This window comes from Sceloporus occidentalis, unplaced genomic scaffold (genome assembly GCF_023333645.1).
Source record: "Sceloporus occidentalis isolate IW3139 unplaced genomic scaffold, rSceOcc1.0.p SCAF_80, whole genome shotgun sequence".
NCBI lineage: Eukaryota > Metazoa > Chordata > Lepidosauria > Squamata > Phrynosomatidae > Sceloporus > Sceloporus occidentalis.
This window is the reverse complement of record NW_028317060.1, coordinates 4,580,662-4,597,433: the sequence shown is the minus strand read 5'-3', so window position 1 is coordinate 4,597,433 and position 16,772 is coordinate 4,580,662. Positions and strand designations below refer to the sequence as shown.

At 40.4% G+C, this 16,772-nt stretch overlaps 1 protein-coding gene across 1 annotated transcript in view; it reads left to right on the top strand.

Moving 5' to 3' along the window:
- LOC149285346 (lysine-specific demethylase 4C-like) overlaps nucleotides 1–16,772 on the top strand; it is a 178,208-nt gene that overhangs the window by 87,375 nt on the left and 74,061 nt on the right. Inside the window, exons 8-11 of the mRNA XM_089495504.1 lie at nucleotides 3,020–3,216; nucleotides 6,399–6,637; nucleotides 10,207–10,484; nucleotides 13,624–13,750. Of these exons, the coding sequence (XP_089351630.1) occupies nucleotides 3,020–3,216; nucleotides 6,399–6,637; nucleotides 10,207–10,484; nucleotides 13,624–13,750 (841 nt within the window). The remainder of the gene's footprint in view (nucleotides 1–3,019; nucleotides 3,217–6,398; nucleotides 6,638–10,206; nucleotides 10,485–13,623; nucleotides 13,751–16,772) is intronic.

Below are 16,772 nucleotides of genomic sequence, written 5' to 3'. Positions count from 1 at the left end.
GTTTGGCCGACCACATATCCAGTCTGGTCCCCCGAGTTAACCTGTAACTCTGTTGACTGCACTGTTGCTTTCTGAAGTGGGAACATTTGTTTTGCGCTGTATTAGTTCTGTCTCTGAGTTCAGTAACATTTTTTGTTTACTTTTTTAAGAATCATGATCAGCAGCCTTCATTACACATTTTTTTAACCACAATCCTCAAGTTTTTACAGGATCAAAAAGAAAGAAACTCTAATGCGCTTTTGGTCCCTGCGACATTAGTTAGGCTTTAGATCATTTGGCATTCCACAAACGTGTTAACGGCCAATGCATGTCTGGCTATCTTGTATCACATTGCATCAATGAACATGTTTTTGTCACCCAAACCAGTGATAAAATTAATGCTGATGTTGTCCTTACTATCCTAGTGAGCGTTTAGCTATGCTGTTGGCATTGCAGGCTGTGGAAAATTGTCCTCTCTTGGCGTGGAAGAAATGTACTCTTGCCTAGGTGGACAGTAAAAGCTGTATTTTCATTGTTTGTTTTTTGTGCATTGCTCAAAACTCGTATTTAAACCTTTACGTCTCTTCCATTTACACTTGTAGACTGTTGACACCTAAAATGCTTTATTTTTTTGTTTTTGGAAATGGGAAGGAGAGTGCGAAATGTTTTACATCACAGAGATTTTTTGTCATTTGTAAGCATGTATTAGAATTGTACACACAACGTATTAATGAATGTGGCTCTAAATAATCTTTTATCAAATTAAAATACCAAACCCTTAGCAACCAAAAAGCTCATGGCTAATTCTGGCTTCAGTTTGCCGCTTGCTCCATTTTCCAATAACCAAGCTCAGATCTGATGACCAACATTAACCATCTTTCGGAAGAGTTAGCATATAAATGCAGTAGTATGTATATACTTAACCTACTGGACATATACATACATATACACCCACTCAGTTAAAATACCCATTTGTGTTATTTTAGGGCAGAAACATCTCCCTGCTTATGTATGGCAGACCGGCTGTCGCATCCATATAAAATGATCTCAGAATACAAGCATGCACATGGAGGGAAAATAGTCTTCAGATTATTTTTAACGTTTCCCTATTTATGACATGAACATGAGGCACAAACACGCAAAAGAACAACTAGAATGCAAAACGATTCGTATGTATATGACCCAACATATTGATTCACAAATCCGATCAGGTTAAATAAATGTAGATCTATGTATGCATAGATTGTTTTCTAAGTTCTACCTGCTCAGCGTGAACCCTGTCTAGGTGACAGTCGCTTTTACAAACCGATACCATTGCCGGCCACCGCAGTGAAGGACCAATCTGCTTGTTAAAGATAATGCTGGTAATGGTGAACTCGCTTTGATTATCTGTACATCTCATGAAAATGCACTGCCTGTTCTGCTGAACCATTGCCACGTATCAAAAGACTATTATCCTCTCCTCCCTTTAGGTAGCTAGTCATTAAGAAACAAGTGTCAAGTAAATATTCTGGAAACGGTACGGCAATGCATGCAGAGAGAAAATAATGAAAGGCAATGGCAGCATGTCTCACAAATAAAATCCTTTTAATAGCAAGTCCTGGGATGTTTGATCACATATATATAGCACAGTACCATTACTTTCTTGCTCTATTCCATTGATGAAATGCAAGAAAAGTCTGAATACATGTCACTCAGTGTGAGCCAAGACTTAACTATACTGTCTGACTTTTCTTCCCGTCTGTGCTTTCCCCCGATTACAGCTTTATTCAAGACTAGGAACCCCGCTGCATTTGGAGGAACTAGGATATATTGTCACTATACCGCTTGAAAAATCATCAAAAATAGCATTAGAGGCTATATTTATTTTTCCTTAAAATATTCCTACATACACCTCAGTTTATGCTACACAGGTGGAAGTTGAATTGTTGTTTTTAAACATTCTTAAAACTTAAAAAATAAAGAAAACAATATATTATTTAGCAAAGGCTCAGTGACATACTTAACATCACACTTTCCTTAATATCCAAATTCTTGAAATCATTATTCCACTTTTGTTTTTTTAAACCCATTTGTAACAATACATGCAGGTGTATTTAGACCAGAAATAGATAATTGATATGTGTTTCTGACATACTTCTAAAAATATAAAGTGTTAGTAGAAAGTGGTGTAGCAGATTAACTGTCTAGCCCAGTGGGCTAGTTCCTCCATTGGCTACCTATACCCTAAAGAGTTTAAACTCCTGACCTACAGAGCCCTAAACAACCATGCTCTTCCTATATTTATACACGCATGTCCAAGTGCCTTCCTCTTCTTCAAACTTGCTTTTCTCTCCACCCCTTCCTAGTCCCATATCCAGGATTTTTACCGATACTGTACCTATTCTCTGGAATTCCCTACCTTATTCAGTCAAACGCTCTCCAATAATCTCACTAGGGCAGGGCTCTATTCACCAGTATGTCTAAATGTGTGTCAATCTTATTGTCAAGTAGTGCACTTCTCCCTTGCCCCTGGAAAAAGTCTTGTGTGTTTAAATTTTCACGCAACATTTTTGTTTTAGATGATAGCCTTAATTTTTTTTTCAGGTACGTGGGGTTTACTATGCAGTGTTTAAAAAAAAAAATAGGTCACCTTCCTTGAGTCCTAACTGCGTCCTAACCGTGATTAACTTTCCTTTTATTGTTACATATGTATGATATATACACATACATTAATACTAAGTAAGGTTCCTACATCCAGTTCCCCAAACACTAATTTACCAAATATCTGTAGTAAAGGAAACAGAGGTTTCACTGTGTACCCAAGGGCATGTTCTTTTTCGATAGCTTTTAATTAGTAGAGTTTGACATTTCTACACAGTCTTACCAAAATATTTGTCTTGTCAACAAGATTTTGAAGCTGGTATGAAAAAAAAGGATGTGAATGTATTTATAAGCCACACATAACCATTTTTATGGATGGCACGCACTGTGGAGAGATTTGAAGATAATCTAAGCTTCCAACAGTAAATTATAAATGTTTACGTCTTTGTGATTACAGTGTTCATGCAGCAACGATATGGTGAAAATATCCATGGATATCTTTGTGAAAAAGTTTCAGCCAGACCGATACCAGATATGGAAACAAGGCAAGGACATCTACAGCATTGATCACACAAAACCCACCATGGAATCAACATCTGACGTTAAGGCCTGGATGCTGAAGAAGAGAAGAAAGATGAAGAATGGAACGAAAAGGTATGGTTCTACCTACAGTAAAATGTTTATTATAAGGCATTTCAAGTTAGACAGCTGTGACCCACCTTCACAATCAGAACTTGTGTTCTTTTCCTGTTTGAAAATTAGCCTTGTCGCTATAGCAACCATTTAAATGTTCCTGCTGATTGGGCAGTTCCTTCTGTTACTATGGTGAGAACTTTTCAAGCTTTGCAACAGCATCACTTTTTATACATAGCAACTATTGTGTCTAAATACATTTGGAGTATATAAAACATAATATACACTTGCATTGTGCAATTGAGACTGAAAAATCAGGAGGAGAAAATTGAGAGAAACCTGGTCGATATCGTATAGGGCGCCAGAGGCAAACTGCAACAAAAGGTTAAAGGGCCCTGCTTGCAAACTTGTCTTGTAGGGCAGCTGTGAAATGATGATAGTGTCATTCTAATAGTAATAGGGATTATAGATCTCTTTAAGCAGAGCAAGACCTTAGAGCAACTGTCTTACTGTCCTGATATGTGTTCCCATTAATAAACTCTATAATGAGACATCAGGAAATGCTTGTTTTTTTCCCCCCGGCAGACCACTGAACTAATGATAGGTGCTATTTGCTTTACAGTATTAAATATGTGCCAGTTTAGTGGGTGCTTTAGCTCATTGCAATCTTAATTAAAAATAAACATTTAGTGAGCCTGGTAACCTTTTATGTGGGGTTAAAATAAAAAAACTGAAATGAAGAATGAGGAGGAATTACTGTAAATGGGAAGGTATGTGTGCGCCCACATGTGTTCTGGATACCTGTAATATTGTCCATTCATACATTAACTTATAATACATTTATTAATGCTATAGTGTAAATCAGCAGTTTCCTAACTGTTACGAACATGGCCTAGAATTGGATCATGAAGTAGGGTAGTTTAATGTGTAGGGCGTAGGACTTTTTGTGATGGCCATGCTGTGGCCTGTGCAAGTATTTAATGCTTACTATCCTGAGTCGTCGTCATTTAACCTGTACAGCCATCCCTTACACCGAGAACATTTTCTGCATCTACAAAGCTACACATTAAAATAACCTCCTGCAAACAACACAGAAAACCAGCGTCCACCCTGATGTTTCAGGTTGGTTTTACGTATAAACAACTTGCCGTTCTAATCACTTCCCTTTTGAAATCTGAACAAAGCAAGTAATGATTTTCCAGATAATCGAATAGACCCCATAGTGTTTAAAGTGCACATTATAGGTGTGGGTGTTTAGTGTGCTACAATACCAAGCTTGTAACTCATTTATTTTTTGTTTGGCTAAGGGAGGTTGGTGTTGCTGGAAAAAGATTCACAATCCAGATGGGGATATTATTTCGAAAGGCACACACAGCACATGTTGGTTAAAGCCAGCTGGCTTATGCAGGTGCTTATGGGACATACTAGAGAGCAGTTCTGATCCGTCGAAAAGCAATGGTTATAAAATACATAGAAAAGAAAAACCCAGAAAGGATTGTGGTATTCGGTGTAAGGCTTTGTTTATATGTGTATTTCTCCAGGGGCAGAGAATGTAGTGTTCAGCACAGCTAAGGGTCCTGCTCTTCAGCCTAAGCATGGTTAATATTTCGGAGACACATCCAGCCATTCCCAAAGGCAAAAGGTGATTCTCCCATCAACACGCAGCATAATACTGTATAAGGATTAATCTAGTACCTGACATTATTAGAAAATGTATGTGGAGTCCTCTGGGAGCTAGTGTGTCTCTGATAGCAGGATTCAGCATTATGCAGAAAATCTTAAAGTAGCGAAGTCATTTATCTAGGGAATGGTAATGCAGGAGTTTGGCACTTCAGTGACTATTTTTCTGGAAATGTTTAAATCCCTACTGGTCACATGCCTGGTCCTCATTACCACAAGTATGATTTACCATTGTGTGCCAGGTCCCACTCTCCCTTTAGATTGTAAGCGCTAATGAGCAGAGCCCTCTGCACCTTCTGTCTCTTTTTTCAATAAGAATATAATGTATAAATCTTCTGTGTGGTGTCTCTCTGCACCGTATAAACAACAGTACAAGGCACAGGGGACTCACAGTGAAGCAGCTGTTTGTATTAATTTCTTTTTGTAATACCATGTTTATGTCCAATACTGTGAGTCTTTTGCTTAAAGTCTGCATACTTGTTTCATCCCTGTGTAATGTAGATTGATTCTGTGGGTATTTTCCTTAGAGCTGTGTACACTGGGGTGCTAACTTAATTTTTCTCAAAGCAGGAGCACACACCACTAAGTATTGAGACCTTTCTGGGCATCGTTTCTCTTCATTCAGAGGAGCCTAGTGTTGACTTACGAATCTTAGCAGAAGGCTGCACTCAAAGATGCCATGTACTTTTAATACTGTATTTGTAGAGTGGAATCATTATTAGTAATCAAACAATGAATCCTTCTGGCTTGTATTGCTGCTGGAACTGTACAATTTGAATGATATGAATGAATATATTGTAATATTTAGTTCCCCCCCCAGTACCATACTAAAGGAACACTAGGTGGGCATGCATTTGTAGACACTCAGACCTTTTGATTAAACAGGTAAATTCTCTGAATCTGTGAAACTGTCAGCAATTCAGAAAGCAAGCGACTCTTCGTGCTGTAATGCTGCTTGGGTTACGGGAGGATCCTGCAAAGATAGACTCATGTTGCCTCTTAAATAAGCCGTTTCTAATGTCATCCATGAATCAAGCCACATAATTCTTGTACATCTAAAACTTTGACGGCAATTGAAAAAGAAAGCATAGAAATTCATATTTTTGATTTGTATCAATCTGTGGCGGTTTATGTGCGACTCAAAAGCTTATATTGACTTGCATATTTTAGTTCTCATAAATTTCTACTATCAGTTTGAAGATGTATCTTCCAGAGCAGAGCCGGTGACAGGGCTGACTGTAATCTAATTTCCTTTGATTAGATTCATGTTCACCTTTATCATGAATAAGTCACCAAAGGTCGTTTACCATATGCTTTGAGAACTTAAAACAACTTTGATAGAGGCTTAGGAAGTCACAAAATATTTCTGTGGTCTGTGACATTATAAATTTTAAACACTATCAGCACACAAAAAAATGACACTTTTGTGCTAGTTTATTAAGGTGAAAGACGTTTATATTGGAAGCCGTTTTATCTTATCCAAGCCAGACATTCTAATCTGACAACAGTATCTTCCATTACAGCCTTCGGCATACCAGATCTCGTTCTAAGAAGCTTAGGACTCAGGAGGACAAGAAAGTATCATCTTTGGTAGTCGGAGGAGAAATCATAGCTACTGAAGCTGCTACAGATGGTTTCAAGGTCAATGAAACACCCACAGAAAAAGCAAAGCTAGTAAACAAAGAAGAGCCTTCTGGGGATGTGGAGAACATTAGAGAAGTGCATCTGGATCACAGCTTATTGAATAATATCCCAGCCTCAGGTGAGATAAGGGACGATTAAGTTTCTCTTACAAGTCATAGGTTGCTCAGGTTATAGTACCATACATTTTCTGTTGTACAGCACTACTTGAAGTGCTATAAATTGCAAATTGGGTCTTTAATATCCTACTGGCCAAATATCACCCCTACAGATGAAGCTGTGTCCCCTAGAAAGTTGTATTAGTTTCGCTTTGCTGTGCATGCATCAGACACATGGCACATTAAAAAAAAGTGCTACAAGATTACTTGGTGATATGAAGCCTTTCCCCATATGTTTAGCAGAAACAGTTTTTGCTAAGTAAAGTAGAAAAAAGTGATTCAATTGCAGTACCCAGTGCTGTATTAGACTTTTTGGGACCACAACTTATTCATAACCTATGGACAAGCATTTTTTTTTACACATTTACTGTATGTTTGTTTAAACCACGATTCCTCTTTTTCATATTTGAAGAATCCACATAAATTATGCATTTTTTTTGGAGCAATACAAAAAACAATAATTAGTTATAATAGACAAATTCCTATACTAAAACAGAAAAATATATATTTTTTTCAAGTTTGCATAAAATTGTTTCTATACTGTGTCACAGCTGAACAATCACCAAATTTATGCTCAGCAACATCTGATTACAGTCATACCTGTCACGTACAAGTAGTTTGGAGACACCGTGGTCAGGTAGGACTCCAGTACAGAACAGTTCAGACAAGCCGAGGTCAGGATTCCAGAGAACAGGATAGCCGGTATATGTAGCCGAGGTCAGGATTAAGGAGATCAGGATACAGGATAACAACGTAGTCAGGCAAGCCGAGGTCAAACACAGGAATCAAGAAGGTAAACGCTATCTGGGTGCTAGCACAAGGCATAGACGACTATCAGAAGGCAAGGTGAAACTGGTCTGAGGGGTTTAAATGGAGAACCGCAGAGGAAGTCTGAATCTCCCATCAGCCCCTCATGACATCACTTCCGGTGTCTGTGAATCGTGGCCATCTTGTGGATGGCGTAATCTCCCTTCATAAATTCCCACAGTATGCGAGTTCACCACTAGAGGGCGCATGCAGCAGCAGGACGCCGTGTACCAGGAGGTCTGCCTCTCCTGCGCGGCACTTCAGAGGAAGGCAGTGGAAGCGGCCTTGCGGTGGAGGGAGGTCTCCCTCTCCCTTGAGGTCTCCCTCTCCCTCTCCGAGGTGGAGGGAGGTCTCCCTCTCCCTCTCCGAGGTGGAGGGAGGTCTCCCTCTCCCAGGTGGAGGGAGGTCTCCCTCTCCCTCTCCCAGGTGGAGGGAGGTCTCCCTCTCCCTCTCCCAGGTGGAGGGAGGTCTCCCTCTCCCTCTCCCAGGTGGAGGGAGGTCTCCCTCTCCGAGGTGGAGGGAGGTCTCCCTCTCCCTCTCCCTCTCCGAGGTGGAGGGAGGTCTCCCTCTCCCTCTCCCTCTCCGAGGTGGAGGGAGGTCTCCCTCTCCGAGGTGGAGGGAGGTCTCCCTCTCCCTCTCCGAGGTGGAGGGAGGTCTCCCTCTCCCTCTCCGAGGTGGAGGGAGGTCTCCCTCTCCGAGGTGGAGGGAGGTCTCCCTCTCCTTTGTGGAGGTGGAGGGGGGTCTCCCTCTCCCTGGTGGAGGGGGGTCTCCCTCTCCCTGGTGGAGGGGGGCCTCCCTCTCCTTCGTGGTGGGTGCTGCGGAGTTGGCCGTGCGTTGGAGGGGGGGGTCTCCCTCTCCCTCTCAGAGGCTGCTGCGGAGATGGCCGTGCGTGGGAGGGGGGGGGTCTCCCTCTCCTGGGTGGAGGCTGCTGCGGCAACATGGGAGCTGAGGGCAGGTGAGTAACAATACCCCACATTTTTTTATATGTTCAAGAGGGCCGCATCAGTCCTGTACATAATACCCTATATTACATATTTTTAATACTGTTGGATTAAGCGGTTTGGGGGTAGTGATTTTTATAAATAATATTGAAATACTTGTAGTGGTAGGACTAAGGGACACTTTTTATATACTAAAAATATATTTTTTTAACATTTTTTCTTTTCTTCATTTTTATTTTTCAATATTCCTTTGGGGACCTCTCATACATGTTTTAATCTCTGTGACATCACTATGCTCCCAATACATTTTTTGGTTTATTTTATTTACATTTCAATTTTTCTAAATTTTGTTTATTTTTTTGGATGGGACCTGTCCTCATCCTTTTCTGTGTGTGCTGATAAGGCTGTGAATATGTGCGATCAGCCAGCAGGGGCAGCAAATCAGAGATCGCTGCAGGGTGTAGAAGGAACCTTCAGTTGGGTGTCCGCGCTGACACGTGTATAATGGTTTATTGGCGGTACCGCCAAGCCCCGTAACACATGATCATTCGACAGGAAGCCAGCCAACAGGGGAGAGTACAGGCTACCAATAGAAATATCCCTGCCGCTGCAACAAAGTCAGTGTGTACCGCTACGTCCCAATGGACTTCTTGGCCCTGCTTTTAAGGATGTACCGGTAGGTACAGGGGTGCGATTAAGCAATGCTCTTCATATCCCGACACTCTTAAAGCAGCACTGGGTAAGAACCTGTCGATGTTGTGCTGTCTCAGCACAGTCCTCCATACCGTGAATAGGCTGGTTAGGGAGGTCAAAGATCTCCCTTAAAACTGTCCCATTGATCAGAGGAAGAGTGGTGGCTGCCCTTCAAACCTGTAACCCTAGGCCTTGGCCAGAATACATCACTGATAGTAGCACTAGATTCTATGCAAGTTTTTACTACAAAAATTGTAACTGTTGTACAAAGTAATAGGAAAATTGTTATATAATGTTTTTTAATGTGGCACCTGACTCTTTGTGATATATCTCTACTAAATGGTACTTATCTGATGTACTTATAGGTATGAATACAACATACCTGATGCAACACCTTTAACTTAAGCAACGTATTTACTGTTATAGGTGAAGGCTTCCACTGTGGGAGAAGAGGTGATAGACCAATCTGCAGCCATTTGTAGAAAAAAAGTTAAATCCTTAAAGCAGTGATCGGTTAATGGAGCAGGCCACCTACAATGGCAGCTCACTTACCATAGTACAAACGCTAAAGAGGAAATAATTGAAAAATTCAGCATTGAGAAGGGTGGCATGCTTGTAAAAAAAAAAGAAAAAAAAAAAAAAGAGAAAAACATGATGCCTTCTACCATACGGATGGACTTTTTATAAAAAATATTTTATTTACATTACTTTTACTAATTGATTTGGAACTTATGGGGAAAAATGGGGGATTTTTTCTTTTTGTATTTTAATGCATGATTTGTCCTAAGCAAGGTATCTATGAATAGTTTAACTTGTCTTGGAACAAAACATAGTTTTCTGTAGGTAATTGTCTCCTAAATGTAACCATACCAAAACTGTGAAAATATGCATTTCCTTACTGTCAGTGTGTTTTGTACAGGACAGGATAGTTCATATTAAGCGTGTTGTCTGAAAAATATGTCTTAGGCTGCTTTATTACTGGGCCACTTGACTGGACTTGTCCAGCATTCATATAAGTGTCTTAATCTTTTAATCAGTAAGCAGAATGCTTTGTGACCTGCGCTAATAAGGTTCACGTTTATTGTCTGCAGGTTCAGAGGAGGAAACGATACATGAACAAAAGGGTAACAATGACCTCAATTTGACTTCTTCTGGTTCAGAGGAATTGTCTGGTTCTTTTGGTCCATCTGCTGAAGTAAATATAGGCCAGGACGCAAATTCACCAGAGGAGACGGAGCAGAATGTACTGTGCCAAAAGTCACAGGCACTTGATCCCCCTGAGGATGAGAAAGAAGAAACAAACAGTGTGTCCAGTGAGGATGATGCCAGTGACCTTGAGATTGCAGAAGAAGGCCTGGAACCAGGGGAAGTTCCTAATGACATTGATGATGAGTTGGAGGGCTCTGGAACAACCACTACATGTGTAAGAATTTGCTCTTGGCTAGTATTCAGCCCTAGTGAACAGATGTTAGCTGGTCTTTAACAGTGTAGGCACCGTTAATGTTTCAGAGATGAAATTATACTTGCTCATTTACTGAAAAAGACAGAAACATTAATCATTATAAACCAAGATGGATTTGATTGTACAGCCCTGACAGCCAGGCCGCTATACTTATAAAATTAACAGCTATCAGCATAAATCATTCTGGTGCAGTGTGTATCATGTATGACAGACTAGGTATCTTGCACACAATGGACGGAAATATAATACATATAGTACAATGTGCAGACGTGATTCCTCTTCCATTTAAGAGATCATATCATTGTTTAAAGATACACAAAATACAGAGATCCAAGATTCTAATATTCCAGAGGTGAAAGAAATTGTTCCAGTTACATTAATTGACATTTCCTAAAATATACTAATGTTTTCAGTGCCCCCTCTTTATTTGGCCTTTGAGTTTTGGTTCAAGATGTAACTTTGAAATATATATAACCTTAGAAAAATGTGGAATGTTTTGCATTTTTTTAACCATTTGGCTATTACCGGTGGCATGTTATCTGTTGCCTATTCTACCATACGCTTGGAAAGTTCACACGATAAAGCATACATTTATACAGGATGTAATAGACATATGCGTCTGGGTAAACCGTACTGCAAGTAGTACTGCCAGCTGCTATTGTTTTCCTCTAGAGTTTAGCGTCCATAAAGAAATGAACAGTTAACCCTGGACTAATTTTAAGCAACTTAAAAACTTTAAAAAGTACACAACAATTATATGTTAAGCAACAAAAACTATTTTTTAAAAGAACAGGCTGTCAGGGTCCATGAATTAACTTTTTTTTTTTCCAGCATTTCTGTTACAGGACGGGAGGGGGAGTAAGAGAGATGGTTTCTCACTCCCCTCCCCGCGATCCCCCTGCACCGATCACACTGTGATCTCTATGCAGGTCCTCACAGACCCGCAGGGGATATCCTGTCCTCCGATGACCTTCCGGGTTACGTCAGCAGTGACGCAACCCGGAAGGGAATGCCCGATTGCGCGTTTGAAACTGGCAGTTTACAGTGTAACAGCTTACCGGCTTTCATGCCGGAAGCTGTTACAGGAGATCGGACAGCAGAAAGCCGGCAATGCCGGCTTCTGCTGTCAGTGGGGAGTCCAGGCTGTCGTTTGACAGCACGAAGGGCTGGACGTACCGGGACGCCCATAGGGGATTTTTTAATAGGCGTTTTTTTGACGTCCCGGTACGTCTATAGGGGAATGAAGGGGCTAAAGGTTTGTCCTTCTCGGTTCTGTGTTTGGATTCAATGTTTTGTTTATCAGTACTTTTGTATGCAGGGCTTAGCGTTAGGACCCACCGTCATTGGAGTACTTTGGCGTAGTGGTGGGCTAAGCATACTATGGCCATATGATGTTCACCGTAACTCCTGAACACAATCTTTGGCGCTCTGGGTCTTTACAGTTGCCTGTATGGACCCGGTTTCGTGACATATGGCCACAGGCAAAAGGCCAGGAGTTTGCAGAGTGGAGACTGCAGCGCTTTCAGCTCATCTGCTTCTGTGCTATGCTGATTCCGGTGTTTCGTCAGCTCTTCCTGCCTGTTATGATGCATACCTGTTTCTGGACCTGAGTCTGCAAGAGTCGGCTTCCTCATCCCGAGGGGTGTCCTGTCCTGAGCCCCGGCCGAGGGGTGTCTTGTTCCTGATTCCTGTCTTGGAGGAGGTTGGTCTGCTAAGCAGTGTTCCGGTCATCTGGTGGTCTCTTCTTCTGGTCTGCATGGGTTCCCTTACTATGAGAGTACCTTCGCTTGAACCTGAAGGTCCGCAGGCAAAAGGCTGTGAGTATGGAAGCTAAGCAGAGTATCAACAGAAACATAGCAAGCAAGGACAGAGCAAGGAGCAAGGAGGACAGAGCAAGGAACAGGGAGACCGAGCAAGGAACATAACCATACAAGACATACATTATACAGGGCACAACAAAGGAGAGGGAACAAGGCAAGGAACACAGGGGAAGGAGTGAGGAGCCAGAATCCTCAGACGCTTCTCCTTTAAGCAAGGATAGGACTACTTAACTGGGACATTGGGAGAGGAGAGAGGAACCGAAATCCTCAGATGATTCAGGGAAGAAGGGCAACGGTACATAAGAGAACGACAAACATGAATACAGGAACTAGCCTAGGACTATGTGATAACAATTGGAGATTCCGTCACATCATATGGCCATAGTATGCTTAGCTCACCACTACGCCAAAGTACTCCAATGACGGTGGGTCCTAACGCTAAGCCCTGCATACGAAAGTACTGCTAAACAAAACATTGAATCCAAACACAGAACCGAGAAGGACAAACCTTTAGACTGCAGACTGAGACAAACAGAACAAACGGGTGGGACACACCTTATAAAGGAAACAGAGCTGAAGCAAAGAGCAGACTGGATTCAAAGAATCAGAGGTTCAGGACAGAGCATACGGAAATCCAGGAGTGGACCACAGCAAAACATGGGAACTGCGGCAAAGCAGGGAAAATAGAGATATGCAGCTCTGCAGCCTGGATGGACCCTGACACAGGCCATATTATTTTGATGCCTTATTTTTCCGACAGCATCCTTAAAACCCCAGCTCAATAATAATAATAATCGGCGTAATCTGCCAAATTTGTTGGATTTAGCAAAACTGGCACTCAAATTTTGACATAGCGGCTTCCTCCTCTAATGTTCCGATTCAGTGGGCATGGAAGAAAGTTGAAGCCTGTTCACTAATATGAGGTGTTCCATCTATCTTATGCATTTGTTTTTTGGTTTGATTCCTTTCATTCTTTAAGGTGCAATTAAAATGGATTTCACTTGTGTTACCTTTTGATTTGCAGAACATTCTATGAATATTTTACATATGATGTAAAAGTTGATGAAATAACAAGGAAATACATTTGTTGGTTGGTCATGTTGCACATGAGAGTCCTTCAAGCTCTTCATAGGGCTGTTGGTGGAGGCCAGTTTCCTGGTCCTTAATACTATAATATATTTTGTTATGTATTCCTTAACTAATTGGGGTATTTTTTTTTTCTCAAGGTTACAAGTTGGATAGATAAGAATTCAAAGAGACCACAGACAACAAAGAGCTGGCGACTTCCACTGGGTAAACCTCCATCTAGATCTCCAATGACTGTCGTGAAGCAACAAGCCACAAGTGATGAAGGTAATCATTGTTAATTCTTCAGATGTGCTTTCGTAGCAATCAATGTGCTGTTTGACGTATGGGTCCATGTTAAATTAGAAATTGTGTGCACCTTTACTTGTTTTACCATTGGAGACTGGTACACAAAAAAGAGGTAGGTATCAGCTGACTACCAGTCTGGACTGTTGGCATAGGTTACATGCAATGTGCAAACCAGCCGGTCGCTTCAGTCTTTAATAGATCATATAATCGATGACAGGGAGGGATGAGTTTTAAACACGTGAGCAAAACAACCGCTGTTGTGACCTTTTTAATTCTTTTAAGTCTTTACAAATGCCAGAATTATACTCTAATCAAATTGTAGTATAGTATAGGTGAAGCTCTCAACATGTTCAATATACTACACTTCATCTGTTGAAGAGGTGTGTGCTACACTAAGGCAATTGCAGGACTGTACTAAAGGCTTTGCGCATTAATGGTTTTGGTTGGTTAAGCATAGTTAATGTAGTACAGCAGAATGCACTGATAAGGAACATGTTCTAATTGTATTTATCAGTCAGATCAAAGTATCAATGCTTTGATTTACATATACCGATATATTAAATGCCGCGCTGAATGGAACTGACACTTGTAATAATATCGCAGTGCTGTCCTTATCCCTGTATTGTCATTTGTTTCATGTCTCATGCTTGTTGGGAACAGCATTGCACTGCTGCTTAGAGAACCCATTTATCAAGCGAGCAGCATGAAAATCACCCAGACCTGTAAATGTTATTGCTGAAATTTAAATAAAACAATAACTATTAGTTTCTGCAGCTAAATGTATGGTTATGCTCAGGCGAGTGCTTACAAGTAGTATTTTCTTATCCCACCTATCATTTTAAAACATTGTGCATTATTATGCCGTTCCGAATACTGTTTCATGCTCCGTATGACACTTCCCATCAGTTGTTTGCAAGAACGTTTATCCTGTACACAAATGTGTTTTTTCCTGGCATTCTCTGGAAAAGGCATGAGCATTGCTGAATTGGGTTTTGTGTGCATAGAAACCTAGAATTTGACAGCAGATAAGAATCAATTCAGCCTACTTAGCCTAATTTACCATACCTTACCATATTAGCCTCTGTGTCTCCTGCTGGGGAGACGTTCCACTGACCTGCCACCCTCCCAGTAAAGTACTTTTTCCTTATGTCACATATAAGCTTCTGACCCTCTAGTTTTACATTACGACGTCTTGTTCTAACATTCCCCCCCCCTTTGAAATAAGCGTCGATTTTGTACTTTGTTAAATCCTTTTATGTATTTAAATGTTACTATCACATCTCCTCTCTCTTCTTTCCTCCTTAGTCCCTTAGTCTTTAAATTTTTTTTTTATTTTTTTTTTTTCTTTCCTGATAATTTTTATCTTGCAAGCCATTCAACTGATTAGTAGTCATCTACCTAACTCCAAAATACCAATATCCTTCTGGAAATGGGTCTCCAGAACTGTACACAATACTCTAGGTGCCATCTGTAAAGAACCCTCTTCCCTTGCTATATATAACCCAGCACCCTGCGTACTTTTTTCTGATGCTTTGTTGTATTGTCTGCTTACCATTAAGATTTTAGAAATACTTACTGACTCTTTTATTGACCCGTCAGTTTCACACAGGTGGAATATGCTGCCACATAATCTAGATTTTCTCCACCAGTGGTGGCTCTTGCCTTATAAAAATGAAGTGTTTACGCCAGTGTTATTCTATAGTCCGGGTTCATTCCCGATGCTAGGAAATCGTCATTGATTTAATCAGAAAATAATGTGGCAAGTGGGTTTCCATCTAGTTGATACCGAAGGATCAAGCAAACCTGTTACCTATTTTTGGAGTATTTTGATTTCTTTCCTGCAAAACATTATAGGTTGTCCCAATCGGCAGCCTGAAAGACATTTTACCTGGAAATGATTGTTGTCATCGGTAATGCTATCACCCCACACATCTCTCTCAAATATATCATCTCTCAGCACAAGGGGGGCACTAGGGAGGAAAAGAAGCATATAATTTCATTATCCTTGGCTCAAGTTGCAGTTCTGTTTATCACTGAGTTTGTAATTAATTTACTCAGCGTGAATCTTCTCCCGCTCATCCGTCACATACCTAATACTGGCATTTTAGAATGTAATTTATGTGAAGATACCTTACATTTATAATCTCAGCCCAGTAGTTCTGCCTCACAGAGCTCAGTTTGGTCTTAAGCATCTCTCCCAGAGAGGAGCTACAGTCTGTGATCCAGATCGCTGTAATCTTTGCATGCCTGGAGGGCCTGCGAGGAAAGTGGGTTTCGTTCTGATTGCAATATTCAAATAAAATGACTTGATTAATATCATGGCTTAGCCTGCATTGGAATTAAAATTTAAATGTGTGGGCGGCTGGAACAAAATGACTATTTAGCTGTGTTCTCAAATATGCTTTTTTTTAAAAAAAAAAAAAATTATGTTAAGTTAAGCTACGTGATAAGATCACGGCAGCGAGTGAACCCTCAGTGGGTAATTCACAAAATATTAAAAACAATCAAAGACTGTCACTAATATATTATTGTACAAGCATATCAATCACGCTCTAAAACACGCATAAGTAACCATGACTTAACCGTCCCTTATCGTTATGTATTAGGAGTCCTCTTGTGTAAAACTACCTCTGCTACCCAGATGACAAAAACCCCACGCCCTATGTGGTAGTATTATTGATGCATACACAATATATATATATATATATATATATATATATATGTATTTATATATTTTATTTTCAGTTTTTTATCCCAGAGGAATGATAAACGGATAATATAAGAAGAGGGAAAGAAAACGTAGCTGCCTTTTTACCTAAACAGTTTTCTATTACGTTTTTTTAATTTGTTTTGCGTTGCAATTTTTTTGGGATTAATAGAAAATAGTTGCTTTTAAGTGTTCCTGTTGGCTGAAAAGGTGATATTGAAGTTATTTGGCTTGAAAAATTTTATGAAACTTGTTACTTGAAATTAAGATTTTACATGATTTTTATATGTTTAC